We start from the raw sequence: 23,313 nt of genomic DNA, 5'->3' as shown, positions 1-23,313 counted from the left end.
GCAGGATCTAGATGACCAGGTGATATAATTGATGTAACTGACTTCAGGACACAGTGATTTATTATCAACAGATATGCATACAAACAAAACTGCACACAAATGCACAAACACTACTATTTTTTAATAGCACAATTTTTTTTATATTACAAAATTAATCTGGGCTCAGTGAAGAAAATTTAGGAAATACGAGAAAACACAAAGAATAAAAAATCATCAATAATCAAAATACCTAGAGGTAAACATTTTAAACATTTGGAATACAACATTTGAAGTTTTAGCTATTACATCTAATATGGGATCATTGTGTTTAAATATCTAAATATGCACACGGTGCTTAAAATTAAAGACTTTGTGCCTGCTGTTCCTTACACTTGAACTATTTCTTCCCGCTTGCTTACTTAGCTGCTTTTTGGATCTCAGATCAAATGCTTACTCCCTTTGGGAGGTCTTCCCTGGCCTCTCCAAGTTAGATTTAGATTAAAAAATCTTACAAAGTCCCCGGTGCTCAGCATGGTATGTTAAAGTTTTAATAAAAAGCTATGACAGATTGCTCAGAATCCAAATATGTGTTTCATAGGCCTCTCTGGCTACTTGGAATGTTGGGTATTGCTTATTCATTTACGAAAACTTTTTGGCATGCCTACTGTGTGTTATGTACTAGGAATATACTGAGAAATATTGCATTATCTTCCATTTAAGGAAATTCCAGTTTAGTATGGAGAGACAAATATTTAATCTAAATATAATAAATGAAAGTATTTTAGGATGATGGTGAAAGTGGGGGTCCAAAGGAGATAACAGCCAATTCTACTTGATAGAGGAGGAGATGGAAAAGCCTCATGGAGGTCTTCTTTTGAAACAAGTCAAGGCAGACTGCATAGGCATTTAGTCCCAGCCAGAGGGGTCAGCAAAACCCTCGAATCTGATACATCATTGCAAGTTGGAGGAATGGCAGCTATCTGTGTGGCTGCAACATAGACTTGAGAAGGAGTGGGGTAGAGAAATGGGTGAGCAGCAAGGATCGACATTGAAGAGGTAGTGAAGAGCCAATATGTGGTCCACGTCGTGAAACGTGGATATTATCCTTAGGCAATGGAAAGCCAATGACGAGCCTTAAGCAGATTTAATTTGGGCAAGATGACTGTCAAAAGTATGGAGGAGGACACAGGGAAAAGAGCATGCCTAGAGCACTTCCTAAGGGGAGCCTACCTGTATTTAAGAGTGGAAAGACAAGCAGTTCCCTCGCAAACAAGCCACTCCTTACCCAGGGGCCTTTCTCTTCTCCACAGTGCCTTTGCTGGAGAAGGCCTGTAGCCTAAGAGCTTAAAGGACAGAAAATGCTAGCAAGTGGTAAAAGGAGCATGACAAAGACCCAAAAATAGATTCTAATGTCTCTTGAAACAGACACACGGATGATTTTAATTTTAAAGAAGGTAAGAATAGAGAGACATGATTGGAAAAAATACTTATCTTTCTAAGCAAATCATATGTCACTTTTTTGTATCAATATGAGAAAGTGTTCAAGGAGAGAAAGTTCATTAATATACGTTAGAACTTCATTAAAACAATTCTAACCCTCTAACAAAATAGGTAGACTTCCTTCTTTTCCAACAGCTATTCTTCACAGGAAAGAACCATTTCATGGAAATTGTGTCCTGTCGCCCAAAGAGATAAAAAAGTGAACCCAGGTTTACAGAGCAAGACTTACACTTTCACATTGGCCTTAAAATCCATCCTAAATTAGGCCACAGTATCTATATAATCTCCACCGTCACTTCTAGGCAAAGCACTAAACTGCAGTCAGAACTTGAGAATATCTAATCTTGAAGACTTCACAGCAAGGAACAAAGCCCTTGAGGAAATTTCCAAAATTGCACACACCTTATCCAAGGCCAATCCTGTGCATGGCATTTTCTTTTTAGGCTCTGGCAAGAACTGATTGCTGGTCATATTGATGTTGATGTGGGCTATGGGTGGAAGGCTCTTTGTCTCTTCAGAAATAACTAAGCTGTTTGACTTGTGTCTCTTCAGAAATAACTAAGTTGTTTGACTTGTGGGTGTGGAACGGTAAGAGGCTGCAGTCCTGCCCTTAGGGACGGTGACAGCAGGCTCCAGTCCCAGGAAATGTTTAACAAAGCAAGGGCTATAAACTTTAAGTATTTAGGGGAAATGCAAAAACCAAGGCTTATCTAAAATGTCTGGAGTCCTTGCTAAAAGCTTACCTAAGATGTGAAAGAGATATATGCTAATTGAAGCCTATTGAGAACTGAAACAAAGGGACCATTTGGCCTTTCCTCTCTGTATAAAAGACGTTTGAAAATCTTGTTCCGGGCTCGGGATTCAAACAGAAAGCTCCCGAGTCCGGCCGGCCGTCAATAAACCATTTTTTCCTTCTCAAAATCATTCCTGAGTCCTGGCCTCTCTATACTCAATTAATTGAACTTCTCTTAAATTCCACAACATTAATGGCGACCACGAAGGGACAAAAATGAAGGCCAGAGACGGTAGCATTTTGCTGCCCCTTCCAAATCCCCGAGGAAGCCGGGAGGACTCGGGTGAACCCCAAATCTGGGCGCCCCTGGATTAAATTTAATCCAGAAAAGATGTGGGCTCCACCAGAATCTTCCCGACAAAATCAAGGGGCAATGGAAGGTCTGAAGAGAAAGATTCTGGGAACGAAAAAGAGCTCCGAACAGGGAAGAAGGTAAGACTCCCCGGGTGAGCAGAGTCTGGAAGGCCCTAGCTTTAATTGCTAGGAAGGGGAGGCTGATCACCTCCCGAGAGAACCCTAGTAGCCCCAGAAGGCTGGGGGGAAGCCGTTCTCTCTAGGCTTGGGAAAAGGAGGAAAACCGGGGAAAAGCCCTGGTGTTTTGGGTTTGTCTAACTGCATGTTAGAATCTGGTACTGGTCTTATATCCACTAAAGGAGTGGAGTCTCGATTTTAATAGGAAGGGTATTTATAGGTTCGAGTCCTAATATCCTGGAAATTGGTCTAGATTAAGGAAAACAAAACTTGGTTACAGGAAAATGGATCGGCTTTTCTGGTGGAGCTTGGTCTGGGTGTAAAGTTTAAACAGTGGAAAAGTCTAGCTGAAATCTTTTGTTATGGTGCTAATTTGTGAATGAATTTGCTTTATACCAAATGTTAAGTGTTCTGAGGTTTGTGATGGCTGTGGGGGCAGCCGTGGTGAAAATAAATATATAAACTTGTGAGTCAGATTAGTGACCTTTGTGCTTCTGTCTGTGTCAGCTCAATGTTAGTGTTGGAGTTGTGTCCTTACATGAAGTAGAATTACAGCTGAGCTGGAGCCCTCCCTTGCCATTGGCAAGGGGGTGAAATGATTCTGGGGCAAAAGCTGAGGAGTCTAGATGTTTGTGCATGTTCTGGTGTCTTGTCTCTGGTCTGGCCCTTTGCCGGGGCTTGGAGGCCATCTGTGTCCGCGCCAAGCACCCAAGTCTGTTGGGAATGTCCCAGTCAGGGCGGCTGGGTTCCTGGGAGAGTTGCCAAATTTGAGTAGGTTCTGTCTGCCCATTTTGGCTGAAAGCTGGAAAGGGGGGAGCGGCTTGCCCCTTTCCAGTGAGTCCACCCTTCTATTCATAAGCCGCATTCCTGTTTGTTGTGCACCCGACTGCCTGGAAGGGGGGGAAGTGAAGGAGGTGAAAAGCAGAATCAGAATAAATGCAGTAAAGTTCCCTCCTTAGGGTGTCAAAGCCAAAATACGTTTGCATTCTGCTCAGGTTCTTAGAAGGTATTGTAGTAACCTTAAGTAAGAGAATGTTCTGTGAAGGTAAAATTCGTGTTAAGGGTATAAATATAAAAGTTTTACAAAGCATTGTTTAAGGTATTTAAGTGGCTAATTGCAGAAAGTCATTATTTAACAAAACTGAATTGATAATAATAATAATAAAAGGCAATTTTATAACAAACTTATTCGGCAGCCAATCTCCCCTGCCAACTTGCTTCCAAAAAAACTGTTTCTGGTATTACATGCTACTAAGTATTTAAAGTGAAGAAAAGTTCATTATTTTAACAAACTTGTTTAGTATTAATGGCAATTATATGTTGTAAGAAGTTTGCCTGGTAACTTAGTATGTGGGATATATGGAGTGTGTTTTTATTGTTAAGGTAACAGAAGGTGATTTTGTCCTAAGATAAAATGATTGATTATTGGAAAGAGTAGAGTGTGGGACAGAACCTGAATGAATACTGAAAGTGTAGAAGGTTTGTGGAAGAGAAATTTTTATGATTAAATTGAGTAAGATCAATATATAAAGAAAATCATTTATCAATAGCTTCTTGTGCTTTAACCTCATCATATCCTCAATGTTTGAAGAAGAGTCTTACCTCTTTTAAAAGAACATTTTATGTTCTAGAAATCAAATCCTGAAAAGTAGCCTTTTATTTCAAACTAACTGCAAGAGATTTATTCTTTAAAAATTAAAGTAATGGTTAAGTTCATTTAATATGTTATAAGTTGAATGAAAGGTATTTAAAGGTGTTATAAAATTAATAGGTTTTAAAAAAAATTAATAAAAACTGTAACTAAGAGTTAAAATCATTTATAAATGCATTTATATTGTAAAACAGTGGAAAGACAATAACTGAGATTATAGCTGGGTGAATTTAGCCTGAAACTATTATTTAAGTGTAAATTCTACACTAACCTTTCCTTTGTTTATGGTTGCTTCAGGCCTAACCTCGCCCTTTGCCTTTGCCTGTGGTTATTTCATAATTGAGAAGAGCTGGGACATCACTGTCTCCTCTTCTGGTATTAGTAACCCTTTCTCTCATGAATTCAAGTGTAAACTAAATAAATTGCTGCCTGATAGAATAAGGTTAAATGACCACTGGAGTTTTATTATCTCCAAAACTAAAAGGGGGGTGGAGGGGGAGAAGTCTCCTGACTTGACAGTCAGTGTTCCTAAGAGTGGCAATTCATGAGAGAAAGCAGTCTGTCTCCCTGAGGCTTCAAATAGCCTCAGTAAATATATATAAAACTAATCTTGTTGCTTATCCAAAATTCTGCTAATTTCAAGGTAAAATATAAAGTTCTAAAACAAAATGGTGCTAAGGCATTGAGAACATTTTGGTTATTACAATCCATTAAGTAAGAAAGAAAATTCTTGTGGTAAACTGCATGGTCATAGTGCAAATTAAGAAGAGTTTCAAAAGTCTTTGAAAAGTTTAAAGTAACTAAAGTCATGTTGTTGTGTCAAACTATTCATGTCTGCCTATTTGCTCAAATTGTTAAAAATTAAATATGCAGTTATATTTATAAATATTCTTAAAGCCCAAATTGAACTAAGCAGGATGAAAAAGTCATAGAAATCTGATTATGGAAACAATTGGGAAAGGGCCTCCTCTTTGCAAGAGCTTTTAAGGCAAGACTAGGTGTGGCAGATTAAACCTATCTACTAGGCTAGGGAATTAAGAATCAGTTTGCCTGGTAATTTCCCAGTTTAAACCTTTGTCAGCCATAAATTGGAAAAAAACAAAACAAAGATTAGGTTAATTTTCACAGAAGAAAAATGTTGATGTAACCCGGCGGCCTGCTGCCTCAGTCTCCCACTCCCGGGTTGGACAGCAGTGGAGGAGACCAGTTTAGGCCAGTCCTATGGGCAGTGGAAGGATGCCCAAGAAGGAGCTAACTAAGTCGGTGCCATTTCAGCACTAAATTCTATTCCTTATTTGACAAAGGGGGGGAGCAGGTAAAAACTAAAATGGTTGGAATGTGATAGAAGAAGCAGTTAAATCAAACTTTTGCGTGGGAAAGTTAAATCTCAGATAAGCTGTAACTTCTGAAGTATCCAATCTATGGAAAAACAGGAAGAGCTTGCATGCTAGGCTTAGGGGTATAAATTGTGTCATTTTTCTTTGTTCGGGGCAACAGCCATATCTGGCTCTGCGCCCCTTCTTGCAAGATTGAGAATAAAGTATTTTCTTCTCCACAATCTGGTGAGCCTTATTTTCTTCCAGAAGATTTCTTTCCAATGAAATAAGGTAATTAGTGGCTCTATTAACAAATTTCAGTAAGTAAAGGAAAGTCCATAAAAACTATGGAGAGATCTTTCCTGGGTTATGATTTTAAAAAATTAAGTAATTGTGTAATGTGTTTTGAAACCTGGAAGTCAGTATGCATGTGTTTTAAAACCTGGTAGTCAGTTATGCTTTTAAATTAATAATTTTCATAACTTAAAGAAAAGAAGTTTTAGCTTCCTGTAAGGGAAAAAGAGAACATTCCTTGCATAAACTATTATGGTTTCAATTTTATTTAACTTGAGTGTAATCTCCCATAGTTAATTTATAAACTAAATTAACATATGTACAAAATCTTTACAGTAATGAAAATTGTAAGTGAAAATTGTAAGTTCACATTGGTGAAATTAGGCTAAAGGGAAAAGATTGTAGATAGGCTCTCTTAAATAGAGAGTAAATTTCTTTCATTGGTAATTGTAATTTAGTAAGTTTATTTAAACATGAGGTGTCTAGTCAATGCGGTTATAGTCAATTATAAAGAGTTTGTAAAACATCTTCCAAACTGAAAATGTTTAAATAATTCTAGTTGTAGAAGTCATTGTTAACTAAAGAAACTTAGATTGGTATTGGTAGCAGAAATAACTTCATGATAATAAACCTGTCTGAAGGCCACTGCAAAATACACATTTAAGTAAATGGTAATAAAAAGTTGTCTTGATTCTATTGGAAAAATTGTTTTCATTCTAACAATGAAAAATAATATTTTTCCTCTATTACTAAAGTAAAGCACCTACTGTTATCTTCATAGTAAAATTGTGTAAGTAGTCATTTGATATATGTATTGCGTTAAGTTGTTTAAAATATATATAAAACAAGGAATAAACTTTAACATTGTCAAACTCTTGTGCATTCGAACCAGGCCTTGTATACATTACAGGTGGCCTCTCCATGTGAGTTATTGGCTAGGCTGGTCACTGGACCCCTCAATTAAAAATATGTGCTATATCAGTCTCTGGTTCTGCTCCTGAAGTCGATGGAAACTATATTGCAGTTTCAAGCTCCTGCAGCCAATAATGACTCGGTACAGCCAAGTGTACAATGGATATCGCCTCCAGACTGGCACTGTTCCATGGTGCCAGAGAGCACTATGCACCAGGCTAGTAGAATACTGGAAAATCTCTGGAATACTGGAAGGATGCTGCAACTTGCTCACTGCGTTGAAGAACATGCTAAGTGGAGCCATGATACCAGGAGACTGTAAGTAAAACTTAAACACAATTGGCATTATGGCCTGCTCTCATGGAGAGATAACATGTAAAGTATTACAAACCTGAAACTCAAAACTAATAATGGCAACTCTGAATCCTTATGCATTAAGTAATCTTTTCTATTTTGGATCAAGTGCAGAAGTATATTAGACATGTTAAATTCCTGGTAAAATCATTTTCTAAACAGTTAATAACATGTCTATAGAATAAGGTGGCAGTCTCAGCCAGTCTCAGTTAGCAAAAGTGAGGCTTGCTTGCTGATGGTGAGTCACCTATTGAACAAGTCAAAATTGCTAGAAATTGTACAATGAAAACCAAGGTGTAAAAATCTTTATTCTGTAGTTCTGATCACTCCCACAGGTGAAAACTAAGAGTATTTCCAAATTAGTGTTCTAATCCTGAGTGAAGCCAGTTGCCCAAGGAGTGCCAGTTCACCAGGAGCATCTGACAGAGTGAATGAGTGTCAATCATTGAACAGCTTGGAATGTGTCTTCAGACAAAGCTAAGTGTCTGTTGCAATTTCTCTCTAAAGATGGATAACTTAAAAAAGAATATATATGCTGTTCCCACCAGCTTTTAAGGAATGCCATCTTTATAGGCATCTAACCTTGTCTACCTCTGTAATCCAATGTGTCCTCTTTTAAAAACGGGTATTCCAAATTTTTAATTAAGTTTGTTTCTTTCAGAGTGAACATCTTATTAACCATATGAAAACTTCATCCAACTTCGTACAGAATGCCAGATCCATCTTCCTCCAGTTAGAATAAATTAAAGAGTTTTTACACCTTATTAGGCAATGACTACAGCCCATGGCCAGCAGGAAGCAGTTACAGAAAAGAGATCGTCTCCCTTCAGCACCCCTTTTAAATTAAAGGTGTAAACTCTTTAAGAGTAAAATAAAAGTAATAGATGGATCTGGAACCTGACTGGAAATCCACGTGAGTGCCAGTGGCAGCAGAATAACTGCGGGAGGCCCCTGCCCAAGATTCTGCTGTCCAGAATGAAAAGTTCTAAACTTCTAAAAACGGTCCTTGATGCTGTACTAAAGACTGATAAATAATCAGTCAAGACAACAAACAGTCATCCACCTCATAGCTACAACAATAATTATGCCAAAGCTTAGCAAGTAAACTTTGACAAAGGGGGGAATGATGTGGGCTATGGGTGGAAGGCTCTTTGTCTCTTCAGAAATAACTAAGCTGTTTGACTTGTGTCTCTTCAGAAATAACTAAGTTGTTTGACTTGTGGGTGTGGAACGGTAAGAGGCTGCAGTCCTGCCCTTAGGGACGGTGACAGCAGGCTCCAGTCCCAGGAAATGTTTAACAAAGCAAGGGCTATAAACTTTAAGTATTTAGGGGAAATGCAAAAACCAAGGCTTATCTAAAATGTCTGGAGTCCTTGCTAAAAGCTTACCTAAGATGTGAAAGAGATATATGCTAATTGAAGCCTATTGAGAACTGAAACAAAGGGACCATTTGGCCTTTCCTCTCTGTATAAAAGACGTTTGAAAATCTTGTTCCGGGCTCGGGATTCAAACAGAAAGCTCCCGAGTCCGGCCGGCCGTCAATAAACCATTTTTTCCTTCTCAAAATCATTCCTGAGTCCTGGCCTCTCTATACTCAATTAATTGAACTTCTCTTAAATTCCACAACAATGTGAGATTGAAATTTGCCACCTAAATTCTTAGGAGCTTTAATTATCTGGATTTAATTGCTTTGTTACAATTTCTTATCACAGTCACCTAAAACCACCAAAACAGTAAATCAATCAATCAATAAATTCCCTAAAAACAATTTGATAAAAAATGTTTTTAAACATCATTTTCCCCAAATTATTTAATAATTTTAGCTGGCCTCTAATATAACCTTAGTTTTTCTTCCATTTTTGGAAAAAAGGATAGCAGGAATTAATACCTGAGCTGGCTCAGTGGTAGGACTAGAGCATGAAGACTTGTTATTGAAAGTCTAGAGTTTAAAAAACAGTCTCAGCTTGAAATAGCAAAAGTTCTGATCACAACGATAAACCTTTATATTTTTTTAGTATTTAATTAGATTTTAAAGAACTTTCTTAATTATTCCCAGAGAGCATTCACATGGAGCAATTTAAAGAATTTTTTCAATAACCTCAAAATAAATAAGTCAACAGCTGGTTGTAAAAAAACCTGAAAGGACTAACAAAAGAAATATCTCTGTACATCTTCAAGTGCTTAAGTTACTTTCAAATTCAAAACATGGAAACACAAATCCCATAATACATTCCCTCAACCACCACCAAGAAAGTCCAAATGCGCTACTTGATAGCAACAGCCTGGGCTATCTGGCTCTGCCAGGCCCTAAGCCCTAATCAGCTAACAGACTTATGTGGATATCTTCTGTTACACATAGTTTCAACGTTTCTGTGAACAAGTGGACTGTAAATAAGGCTTCTTACAATAGAATCATCTGTTAAACGGGGTAGAAAGCATCCTAACAAATTTGTAAGCAGTAAACAACATGCAGAGTTTGCCTAAACTTCTTAGAATGGAATTATAATCAGGGTCCCTCTACTACCCTTGTGCCTTTTTGTTCCCAGGGCCCCTAGTTATCGGTAGCTAAATCAGCTCTAAAAGTCCATTTGCATTGTTTGCAGACTACAGGTCAATTTAATATTGTTCTGCTTAATTCAGAAAATGCTTTCATGCTTGCACTTGCATAACATCTGAATGGTATCAAACATTTTATCTCTGTTTCATTTTTCTACACTGCTTTACTCACTTTTGCTAAAGGGCCAGATGGTGAAGTGTATGTCCGGGGTTGGTGGAGGGAGCATGAGGATTCCTCCCACTGTACCCAGGCAGTGGGCTGACATGTTGGCCCACAACTCATTAGGGAGAGGCCAGGAGTAGAGCTCCAGACTCTTAACTTTCTACTTCATGTTCTGGCCACTAGACCACACAACCTTCCCAAAGAGTTGACATTTCTAACATGAATTATTGTTAGAAAGAATAAAAGTAAACGGAGATGTTGGACAAATAACCAGCAGTTTGGCTCTATGCCTGAGGCCCAGGAGCTGAGCTCCTGTCGGGATGTGATAGTCAGCCCTGCAGCCGCTGGCATTGGTTTTGGTGCCCTCCTGATTTTCAGATGATAGGAGAAGTCTTATCTTGCAGAAGCAAACCCTGAACAAGGATACACCCTGCATATGACATGCCTTAAATAGTTTCCAAGTTAGAAAACTCAATTTTCTAAGTGTTATAGTTGTTTGTTTTTGTTTATTTAATTTATTTTATAGTTTTTGGAATTGTCATGACCATGAAAACAGACTGATCAATTTATCTGCATAAAATCTTACAGCTAATTTGAAGTAAAACTGGGGCAAAAACTCACATCTGCTGACCTTTAGCTCTATGTCTTTTCCACCAGACTTTATGGTTTTATATAGAATAAAGATATAAAATATGAGGATCCTGCCAGTGCCAAAAAATGTTTGGAGAAAGGTATTATCATGGAAGCATTTTTTTAAAGTGAAATATTTCATTTTGCATGGGGACCAAAGGATTGAAAAGTTCAATCTGGACCAAGTTGTAATCACGTAGTAGCCTTCTGCAGCCATTCATTTTTCTTTTTTGCAAGACAACGTAGTCAATTACAATTTAGAAAAAAATTAACTTTTTAAAGGATAAAGTGCTTTGTGTGATAACATTTGGACTTAGTGTTTGTTTAGAGTAGCCCTCCCACTTTTTGCTTGAACTCTCCATTCAACGGAAGAACAGCATGGCTATTAACTGGTCAGTTAGTGGGTCAAGTGTGAAATGCAAGGATCCAGTTTCTTCTCACCTAAAGAGTGACATTACTTTGGTAGTTTTCATGCAACCAACTGGATACAAATCTGCCTTCCCCATTATGGTAGAGAACAAGCCCTACATTGAGTTTGCCTGGAGCTGCTATGGGCTAAGAGGACAGCAGTTTCCCACAGGGAACTGTGGTTCTTTACAACCCGGCTCTAATGACAAGCTATGGTCATACTTTCTGTCCCAAACTATTACTGAGGAAGGAGGGATGCAGAGAAAAATCAGTCCATACCTCCAACCACTCTACCTTCATCAGCCTAGGTAGATAGAAAACATGGGAAATTTCTGTCCATTTTCTATGTAAGATGAAGTTGGACTGCGAGGAGGAGATCAGAGTTCTTGATCTGACTTTGCTACTAACTGATTGGGTACTGAGCAAGTCCCTAAGCTTACTGGGCCTCAGCGTTTCTCATTTCTAATCTAAACTCAGTCATGCCTATAAAAGGTGTGAATAGTGATCAAAATAAAGAAACCTCATGTGCCATTAATTAAAGTCAAAGAATTCCTAGAAATGCTAAAAATATAAAATTCTTCTGTTTTAATCTGTACATAACCTTGTGTTCCACTTTTAAATCTGTGTTTAATTTTGCCAGTGTGCTTGTGCCTAGGAAATCAGATTTGGGGTTCACCTGTTACAAGTCGGATAATGGTGAAAGGTAACCTAAAAATGAATCTTTAAATGCCAGTACTGTCTTGCTAATGGATTTAATGCATAAATCACAAGTAAAATTTATTTAATTGCTGGAAAAGCAGAAAACTATACAAAGTTGTTACTAATAAAATTGTTTTAATTGCCTAATTAATAAAGGTGCCCAAATTGATTTTAAGTAAAAACTCTCTAGGAACTAAGAGTTGAAATCATTGCATAAGTTACTTTATGTATATATCTTAAAAAACTGAAATTATTACAATGGAGTAAACATAGCCTAGATTTCAGATATTTTAATGGTAATCAAACTAATTTACCTTTGTTATGGCTACTTCAAGTCTATCTAGTGCTTACTATAGTAATGGTAATTATAACTTAAACTTACCTTTAATTTTCACTTTTTTATAACTAAGTTCACCTAGCCCCTAGACTTCAACTTTTGGGATGGCAATTATAAACTGAGTTTGCCTTTGTTTATGGTTACTGCAAGTCTGGCTCCACCCCTTGCCTCTGCTTACAGTTCTGAAGCAAAGAAAAATTGTATCACAGCACTGGAAACATTTTGGTTATAAGCCATTAATTAAGAAAGCCACAAAAAAGGGGAACGAGAATCCCTAGTCTGGAGAAGGTCACAAAGAAAACCCTTTAGGAAGATCTTTCAAGGGTTATTTTACAGTTGAACTTGCTTTGTAAAAAAAAAGGGAAGTTTTAAGTTAACTAAGTAATGTTTCCACTTCAAACTATTCATGTCTGCCTATTTGCTCAGTGTATATATTCATACATCAGGAAAATAATAAAAAAACTCTATTAAAATTGTTAAAAATTAAATATGCAGTTACGTGTGTAATAAATATTCCTAGAACCCACATTAGGCTAAGCAGTATGGAAAGGTCATATAGAAATCTGAATATAGAAACTATTGGGAAAGGAGAAAAAAATTCTTTTTTTTTCTGAGCTCTTTGACCTGTCCTGCCCACAGGGCCTTCTGTTTGCAAGAGCTCTGAGGGAGGGGCCAGGTTTGGCAGATTAAAACTCTGCCTTTTAGGCTGGGGAATGGAGTCAGTTTTTCCTGTAGTTCCCCATTTTAAACCTTTTAACAGCCTTAAATAAGGGTAATTCCTAATCCTATTACCAAATTTCAGCAAGTAAAGGAAAAGTCCTTAAAAGCTATGAAAAGATCCTTACTAAATTATAATTAAAGCAAATTAAGTATTTATAATATATTCCAGAGCCTAGAAGTCAGTATGCTTTTAAGATTATTCAGTTTTAGAATTTTATCAAAAACAAGAGGTTTTAGCCCCCATAAAGAAAAGAAAAAAAAAACATTCTTTGTATAAACAATAACAGTTTCAACTTATTTAGCTTGGGTGTTATCTCATTAATTTATAACATACCAGGTTAAGAAATTAGCATTATATGTATTAAGTTTTTAATATGATAAAAATTCTAAGTTCATATATAATGAAATTAAGTTGAAGAAATGTAGATCTGTCCTTTCCTAGATGCATAAAGTAAAATCCATCGGTTGTTAATTGTAATCTAAAGTAAATTAACCAGTTTGTGTAGTTGTGTTTAATTATAAAAAGTTTGTAGGCGCATCTTCCAAATTGAAGCATTTGAATGGCTAGGTCTGAAAAGCCATTATTAATTAAAAACCTAAATTAATATTAATCACAAAAAGTAACTTCATAGCAATAAAACCTGTCTGAAAGTCACCTCAATGTGCATATTCAAGTGGTGGTAATGAAGTTACTTTGATTCCACTGGGAATCTTCAGTTTTCATTTTAAAAATAGAAAAAAATAGTTTTTCCTCTACTGCTAAAATAAAATACCTGTGTAATTAATGTCTTCATGTTAAAAGTGTACAAGTGATAAGCAAAGTACTAAACGTTAATTTAAAATATAACACATTGCATTAAAAATATTTAAAATATATATAAAAATCAAGAGATAGACTTTGGCATTGTCAAACTCTCTTGTGCATTCAAACCAGGTGTCTAATACACTGCAGGGTACTTCTCCATATGAGTTGTTAGCTAGGTTGGTCCCTGACCCCTAACACAAGGAAAGTATCTACTACATCTCCGGTCGTGCTCCTGAAGTGGATGGGAACTACTTTGCAGTTTCAAACTCCTGCAGCAGCCAACAGTGGTTCAGTACAGCTAAATGTACAATGGATATTGTCTCCAGACTGGCACTTTCATAGTGCCAAAGAGCTTTAGGCACCAGGCTGGTAAAATACTGGAATCTACTTTCCTAGCTTCTCTCTAGGGTCAACGGTGCTGCAGCTTCTGTGAAGAACATATGAAGTAGAGCAATGAATACCAGAGTACTGTGGGTAAAAATCGAACACAGTTGGCACTATAGCTTGCTCCCATGGAGAGATAACCTGTATGGTATTGCAAACCTGAAACCTAAAGCTATTAATTGCAGCTCAAGGAGAAACTTATGCATTGAGTAGTATATCAATTAATATTAAATACTGTACCTATATCCTATTTTAAATATATGTCTGATGATTATGGTAACACTTCTAGTAAATCATATGTAGAAGGACATTGAACATGTTAAAAGTCCTGGTCAACTTCATTTTTTAAGTAATTAATAAACATGTCTGTGAAATAAAAAAGAAAATAGTCACTTTGCCTGCAAGCAGTGGGGCCAACAGTCCTTTTAATTAAACCATCAAATTAACTTGGGGGCAACCTCTCACAATCTTTACTCCACACCAGGTAAAGGATGTGCCTGAACCCAGGGCCACCAGTAGCTCACAGGTAGCCTCTTGATTAATACCAGGCTCAATTACTAAAAACCCCTGAGGTACAGATAAGGGTCTGTCAAACTCTCAACCCAGCCGCCCTACTACTGGTAGAGGGCCTCAAGTCAGATCCTGAAGAACCCCTTCTCCACTCCTGCCTTGAGACTCTTTACCAAAACTACTCAAGCTGGCCAGATCCAAAGGATAAGCCTCTTGTGAACCCAAACATTAAATGATTCACACATGAAAGCAGTTTTATTGAGAGAGGAGTTGAGGAGGGCAGGCTATGCAGTGGTTTCTCAATTTAAAACCATAGAAGACAGAGCTCTTTCCCCTGAAACTTCAACCCTGAGAGAAGAGCTGGTTACCCTTACCAGAAGTTAAATCCAGCAGCGGGAAATGGGCTAATATTTACACGGACTCTTAAGTATGCTTTCCTTGTCCTTCACTCTCACTCTGCTGTGTAACAAGAGCAAGGCTTGCTTACTACCAGTGGGTCAACTATTAAACACAGGCAAAAATCCTAGATTTACTGAGAAACCATACTGTTACCTCAGGAAATAGCAGTTAGGCATTATCCAGGACATCAAAAAACAAACACTGCTATAGCAAAAAAAAAAAAAGTTCAAGCTGACGTAACTGCTAAAGCAGCAGCACAAACTCAGGTTTCCCTCCTACCCCTTATTCCAGCACCTGTACCAGTACTCGAAGTTCCACGGTATACCCAGGGTGAACTAACCAGGGCAGCTAGCCTGGGATTCACCCTGGAAGCTGATGAGTGGCTTGCTAAAAATCCTCAAGTCCACCTCCCAGGAGCAGTGCAGGGAAAGGTCCTCCATGAACTTCACCAAGGCACTCATCTGGGGAGGGATGTCCTAACCAGCTTAGCCAAATGGGTTTTCAAAAGACAGCCTGGTAAAAACAGTCAAAGAAATTATCAGGAGTTGCTCAATTAGAACCAAAATATAAAGACTTTACTCTGTAGTTCTGATCACTCCCACACCTATTAAAGCTAAAGGAATGTCCAGCTTGGTGCGCTAATCCTGAACAAAGTCAGCTGCCCAAGAGAGTGCCAGTTCACCAGAAGCACATGATGGAACACACAAGTGCCAGCCATTGGACAGCCTGAGATACCTCTTCAAAAGGCAAAGCTAAGTAGTGTCTATGTCAAAATCAACCGTTTCCTCTAACTCTAGCCCAAATGCCTATTGCTAGGAAAAAGGCAAACCAGACTTCCCTTTAAAAACCTTGCCTCTTTTCATCTCCTTTAGCTTAACTGAAAAGAGAAATGCTTCTTATATAGGAACTCGGATTAACAAATTATACCTAACCCCATTGTCTATTGCAATTTCTTTCTGAAGTTAACCAATAGCATAATAAAGTACATATATATATATATATATACTGTTTCCCATCAACTTTAGGAAAATGCAGGCCTTGCAGGCACCTAAACTTTTCTACTTGTATGGTTCAGTGTTCTCTTAGTAGAACCATATATTCTCAAAATTCTCATTAAGTTTATTTCTTCCAGAATCAACATCTTGTTAGCCATATGAAAACTTTATCCAGCTTTGCCCAGGATGCCGATCTGTCTTCCTCCAATCTAGATAGATAGCAAAAGAGTGTCACCCCTTGTCAGGTAGGGTCAACTGCCCCTGACCAGCAGGAAGGAGCTACAGAAAAAAAATCCTCTCCCTTCAGCACCCGCTTTAAGATTAAAGGTGTAAACACTCTAAAGAGAAAATAGGGCAGGCTAGTAAGATAGGAAATCAGTAGATGGATCTGGCAAGGAATTTCCCCAAGATTCCATTAAGACTTCCTCCAAAAGCCCAGATGTTCCCAGAGACTTTATCATTAAGCCCTCCTGAAAAAAAAAAATGAGAAAAATGAGCAGTCGAGTTGGTGAATAGCTGAAACTCCTCTGATGCTCTCACCATACTTCCCTGCTTCCTCCCCTTAATAGTAACTAAAGTGTATGCTTTAATAAATAATGCAGTAAAAACTCCGATGGCCACCCACCTCAAAACTCCAAAAAGAGTGATGCCAAAACTTAACAAACTTAAGCAAGGCATCAAAGGGGGGGATATAATATAGCCTGTGCATGAATTCAAACTTTTCTAATTCTGTATCCAAGTGTGCCTAGTTTCTAGAAAGCCAGTTAAGTGCTATAGGCCCTCTAGGCTTTGAAGATTCAGAAAGAATATAGACTGAATGTGTATTCAAAGTTACATCCAGTTGGAATGTGGGCAATATGTTAATTCACGCTTTCCTGGAATGTGAGCAATATGCTAATTCAAACTTAGCTGGCATTCAAACAATTCCCTGAACCCAAAAAAACCTAACAATGTCTTTTTGACCCCTAAACCTCTCCTGGCCCCATCATGTGTGTCTCTTGTATAAAAATAACCTAAAGTCACTACTCTGGGCTCAGTTTTTTGGACAGGAGTCTGCTGGGCCCAGCCGGTTGTAATAAATCTTCTTTCTCAGGGATTCCTGAGTCCTAACCTTCAATATGTGATCACTGCTTCCACTACATCATAACCAAAACTGGTTCAAGGTAGCAGTGTAGCTCAGTGGTTGAGTACCTGATTCCCATTATGAGGTCCCAGATTCAATTCCCAGTACCTCCTAAAACAAAAACAAAAACAGAAACAAAACAAAAACAAAACAACAAAAGGAAACCACGTTCAATAAAAATCAGAAAAATATACAATGGGTTATCTCCTCTGCTCACTGTCAAGTTCTTTTCTCCTCTAAATTCTAGAAGTTAGTCCCAAGATACATCATAATCAAGTTTATTTATGCTGCTATCTTGGTTTCCCCCCAACAATGCTTGGCAGCATTGCTTACTTGTAGAGACCACTTTGAGAACAGGAAGTATGCTTCTTCAGGTTACTTCTATAAACTTCTCCTGCTTACATTATATGATGATCTTTGCAGAAAATTTAAAGTACTAAAAGGTATTTAAAAAAAGTTTTACAATCCCATCACTTAGAAGTAACCTTAGGGTTTTCTTTTCAGTATTTTTTTTCTTTCAGTTCACTTGCCACAGAAAACCACACAAATAGGTAATTATAAAATATGTGTCTATGATACTAGCAACTGGAAATCTGTTACGTAGAAATACAGGCTCCATATCCTTATATTGGAAACATACCTGTTTTTCCAGGAGAAACCGAATGCTCATCATACTTTGAGGAAGTTGTTGTATTTTTAGGAACTGTAAAGACAAATTGGGAAAATGACTTAAAATATGCCCCCCAAAAAGGTTCACAGTTTTCATTAATCCTCTAGAAACCAAAATAAACAGAAATTCACCACAGGAATGTTAAGCTCACTTTCCCAGTTTAGAATCAGTATAAGTCACTTTTGAGATACTCTGCCATCTACCCCCTCTCTTGGGACTCATTCTCCAAAGACTTCATAGTGGAATGTCAGTTCTTTCTAGAAAATCCATTTCTTCACCAAGCTAAAGAGGCCTACAGACTTGGGTACCAGTATATAGCTCATCTCACAACGATGTTTGAGATTTGGTGAAGTTTAGAGAAGGAGTGGATTTCAGATACCAGCTCATCTGTGCTTTATTTAAAAGGCACTAGGAAAGTGAGGCCGTGGGTATTAGTAGATTCCTCCAAATTGAATTAGTCTGCAGCAAAATTCTGGTCATTTGTCATTCCAGCAATGAAGATTTAATGCCTGCCATGTGCCTGGTCATGTGTGGGGTGTGTGAAAGAAGACCCCGATTTTGCTTTGAAGGAGATAATGTTCATGTGGTCCCTGACCCCCAGTTCAGAGCTCTTCTCCACAGCAATTAAATGGATGTGCAGAGAAGTGAACCTGACACATGCCACCAGCTTTCTTTTGGAGACAACCTGAGTGGCTGTGATTTCAGAGAAATCAGAGATTTTAGTGGTCTCACGTGCTATCAGAACCACACTGGGGGTTTAGGCCTTGCTGAGAGAGAGGCACCATGGTGAACCCCATGTGCCTCTCTCTAGTCGGGGCTACCCACAGGAAGATGGGGTGAACAGGAGCAGAGCAGTCTTTAAAAGACTGAATCCTAGCGGCAACTCAGCTCAGTGGCTGATTGGATTTCCTCTCCTAGGACTGTCCACCTGAAGACAGGATATGGCCCTGCTCTAGCTAAAGTTAGATCACTCGCGTCACCCTAATCCTGACTCGGACAGATCTTGTCTGTAGTCAAAATTTTGATAATTCTTTTCATCATGAATATACTTGAATTAATTTTGAATTTAAAAAATACTGCCTTAAGAAACGTTGATATGGCAGGTGTGGGGTGGGGTGTGGAGTGGGGTCTACGGGAGCCTCTTATGTTTTTTAATGTAATGTTTTATGTGATCTATTTAACTTTAAAAAAAAAGACAATAATAAAAAATAAATAAATAAATAAATAATTCAACACTAAAAAAAAATACTACCTTAAGCTAGTATTTATCTTGATTCCTAAGGTGTTGCCCCCTTTTAAATTTGGGCCTGAGTTGAATATCTCACCCTCTTCTGGTCCTGAATTGTACACTTGAAATGTGTGATTTTTGTTGCATGCAAATTACGTCTTAGTAAAGCTGCCTAAAAAATAAACAGAAAAATTTTTACTTTGGCTTTTAATCAAGGAAATAAAAATTGAAGCATAAATATGCCACATCTTTCATCTATCATATTGGTGTAACTTTTCTGTGAGCAAATAAGGCAATAGCCATCAGAGTATTTAAAATGTTCATACTATGACACAACATGATTCTATTCTAGAAATTAATGTCATGGATGCAAACATGGGTCTACAAGGGTATCCATCACAGCATTGTGTAAAAGACTGCAGAGGGAAGCGGATTTGGCTCAGCAGATAGAGCATCTGCCTACCACATGGGAGGTCCAGGGTTCAAACCCAGGGCCTCCTGACCCATATGATGAGCTGGCCATGCACAGTGCTGATGTGCGCAACGAGGGCCATGCCATACAGGGGTGTCCCCTGTGTAGGGCAGTGCCACATGCAAGGAGTGCGCCCAATAAGGAGAGCTGCCCAGCACTAAAGAACTGCAGCCTGCCCAGGGTGGTGCCACACACAGAGAGCTGACGCAGCAAGATGACACAACAAAAAGAGACACAGATTCCCCATGCGGCTGACAAGAATAAAAGTGGACCCAGAAAGAACACACAAATGAACACAGGGAGCAGACAACTGGGGTGGGGGTGGGGTGGAGGGATGGGGGGGAGAGATTAAAAAATTTTTAAAAAAAGGACTGCAAAGTGGAAACAACTGAAATATTTATGAATATGGCATTGGCTATGTTGGGTTGTTGAACTGCTGGGAACCTGCTTGCTGTGCCAAATTACTGGTCAAAAAGAGGAAAACACCAAAGAGATGTTTAGACCCTGATTGCTGACCAAATTGTTTTGAGACCGAAATTTACCACCTGTGCTCTTAGGTGCTTTAAGTCACTGGAATTAGTTTGTTTTATACAATTTCTTATCACAGTTACCTAACACCACAAACACAGTACATAAATAAGTACATAAATTCCCTAAAGACAATTTGATAAAAAATGGTTTTAAACATCATTTTCTCCAAATGATTTAATAATTTAGGTGACCTCTAATATAAAAATTGTCACAGTTTTTCTTCCATTTTTGGAAAAATGGATAACCTTGTAGCTTTTAAACAGGATTTAATACCCACGGAGTCATGTTTGTGAAAGTCTTGAGGTTAAAAAACAGCCTCAGCTTGAAACAGCAAAAGTTCTGATCACAATAAGCCTTTATATTTTTTCAGTATTCGATTAAATTTTTAAAAAAGACTTTTATTTATTTATTTATTTATTATTTATTTATTTATTCCCCGCCCCCTTGCCGCTTGGCTTGCTGTCTGCTCTCTGTGTCCATTTGCTGTACGTTCTTCTGTGTCTGTTGTCTCCCTGTGTTGCACCATCTTGCTGCACCATCTTTCTGTGGCATGGGCCAGCGTGCCTTCACTAGCAGGCCCTGGGAATCGAACCCGGGGCTTCCCATATGGTAAACAGGAATGCAACTGGTTGAACCACATCCACATCCCTCAATTAAATTTTAATGAACTTTCTAATTATTCCCAGATAGATTCACATGGAGAAATTTAAAGAATTTTATCAATAACCTCAAATTAAATAAATCAACACCTGGTTGGAAAAAACCTGAAAAGAGTAACCAAAGAAATATCTCTATGCATGTTCAAGTGCTTATGTTACTTTCAAATTCAAAACAAGGAAACCCAAATCCCATAGTACCTTCCCTCAACCACCACCAACAATGTCCAAATTCAACAGCCCACGTGGCTGTCTGGCTCTACCTGGTTCTTCAGCCATAGTCAGCTAATAGATACAAAATGTTCTGTTATGCATAGCTTCAACATTTCTGTGAATAGATAGATGGCTTGTAAACAAGGCTTTTTACAATAGAATCATCTGTTAAACTGGGTAGAAATCATCCCAAGAAACTTGTAACCACTAAATAACACACAGTTTGCCTAAGCCTCTTATGGACAGAATTATCAGCCCTTGTGCCCTTTTGTTCTCAGGGCCCCTAGTTTTCTGCAGCTAAATCAGCTTTGTAAAAGTCCTTTGGCATTGTTTGCAGACTACAGGTCAATTTAATGTTGTTCTGTTTAATTCAGAAAATGTTTTCATGCTTGTATTTGCATAAATATGAACGATATCAAGCATTTCATCTCTATCATATTTTATCTACACTGCTTGACTAACCTTTGCTAAAGCGCCTGCCTGTGATGTGTATGTCTGAGGCTGGGGAGGGAGCATGAGGATTCCTCCCACTGTACCCAGGAAGTGGGCTGACATGTTGGCCCACAACTCATCAGGGAGAGAGCTGGGAAGAGAGCTCCCGACTCAGCTTTCTGCCTCATGCTCAGTCCCCTGGACCACACGACCTTTCCAAAGAGTTGACATTTCTAACATGAATTATTGTTAGAAAGAATAAAAGTAAACGGAGATGTTGGACAAATAACCAGCAGTTTGGCTCTATGCCTGAGGTCCAGGAGCTGAGCTCCTGTCGTGATGTGATAGTCAGCCCTGCAGCCACTGGCATTGGTTTTGGTTCCCTCCTGATTTTCAGATGATAGAAGTCTTATCTTGCAGAAGCAAACCCTGAACAAGGATACACCCTGCATATGACATGCCTTAAATAGTTTCCAAGTTAGAAAACTAAATTTTCCAAGTGTTACAGTTGTTTGTTTGTTTTTGTTTATTTAATTTATTTTTATAGTTTTTGTAATTGTCATGACCATGAAAACAGACTGATCAATTTATCTGCATAAAATCTTCACAGCTAATTTGAAGTAAAACTGGGGCAAAAACTCACATCTGCTGACCTTTAGCTCTATGCCTTTTCCAGCAGACCTTATGGTTTTATATAGAATAAAAATATAAAATATGAGGATCCTGCCAGGGCCAAAAAATGTTTGGAGAAAGGTATTATCATGGAAGCATTTTTTTAAAGTGAAATATTTCATTTTGCATGGGGACCAAAGGATTGAAAAGTTCAATCTGGACCAAGTTGTAATCACATAGTAGCCTTCTGTAGCCATTCATTTTTCTTTCTTGCAAGACAACGTAGTCAATTACAATTTAGAAAAAAATTAACTTTTTAAAGGATAAAGTGCTTTGTGTGATAACATTTGGACTTAGTGTTTGTTTAGAGTAGCCCTCCCACTTTTTGCTTGAACCCTCCACTCAACAGAAGAAAAGCATGGCTGTTAACTGGTCAGTTAGTGGGTCAAGTGTGAAATGCAAGGATACAGTTTCTTCTCACCTAAAGAGTGACATTGCTTTGGTAGTTTTCATGCAACCAATTGGACACAAATCTGCCTTCCCCATTATGGTAGAGAACAAGCCCTACATTGAGTTTGCCTGGAGCTGCTATGGGCTAAGAGGACAGCAGTTTCCCACAGAGAATTGTGGTTCTTTACAACCTCGCTCTAATGAAAAGCTATGGTCATACTCTCTGTCCCAAACTATTACTGAGGAAGGAGGGATACAGAGAAAAATCAGTCCATACCTCTAACCACTCTACATTCATCAGCCTAGGCAGATAGAAAACATGGGAAATTTCTGTCCATTGTCTATGTAAGATGAGGATGGACTGCAAGGAGGAGATCAGAGTTCTTGATCTGACTTTGCTACTAACTGGTTGAGTACCTGAGCAAGTCCCTAAGCTTACTGGGCCTCAGTGTTTCTCATTTCTAATCTAAACTCAGTCATGCCTATAAAAGGTGTGAATAGTGATCAAAATAAAGAAACCTCATGTGCCATTAATTAAAGTCCAAGAATTCCTAGAAATTGTAAAAATATAAAATCCTTCTGTTTTAAATTGTGCATAACCTTGTGTTCCACTTTTAAAATGTGTTTAATTTTGCCAGTTTGCTTGTGCCTAGGAAATCAGATTTGGGGCTCACCTGTTACAAGTTGGATAACGGTGAAAGGTATCCTAAAAGTGAATCTTTAAATGTCAATACTGTCTTGCTAATGGATTTAATGCATAAATCACAAGTGAAATTTATTTAATTGCTGGAAAAGCGGAAAACTATACAAAGTTTTTACTAACAAAATTGTGTAATTGCTTAGTTAATTAATAAAGGAGCCCAAATTGATTTTAAGTAAAAACTTTCTAGAAACTAAGAGTTGAAATCATTGTATAAGTGACTTTATATATATTTTTTAAAAAACTGAAATTATTACAATGGAGTAAACATAGCCTAGATTTCAGATATTTTAATGGTAATCTTAAACTAATTTACCTTTGTTTATGGCTACTTCAAGTCTATCTAGTGC

The 23,313-nt window shown here is 38.0% G+C and overlaps 1 protein-coding gene across 1 annotated transcript in view; it reads right to left on the bottom strand.

Annotated features, from left to right (window-relative positions):
* The window catches only part of GYPA (glycophorin A (MNS blood group)), a 52,860-nt gene that overhangs the window by 6,639 nt on the left and 22,908 nt on the right, over positions 1–23,313 (bottom strand). Inside the window, exon 4 of the mRNA XM_004456522.4 lies at positions 17,640–17,702. Within this exon, the coding sequence (XP_004456579.2) occupies positions 17,640–17,702 (63 nt within the window). The remainder of the gene's footprint in view (positions 1–17,639; positions 17,703–23,313) is intronic.

Source organism: Dasypus novemcinctus, chromosome 1, assembly GCF_030445035.2.
Source record: "Dasypus novemcinctus isolate mDasNov1 chromosome 1, mDasNov1.1.hap2, whole genome shotgun sequence".
Lineage (NCBI taxonomy): Eukaryota > Metazoa > Chordata > Mammalia > Cingulata > Dasypodidae > Dasypus > Dasypus novemcinctus.
This window is presented reverse-complemented; position numbering and strand designations above follow the sequence as displayed.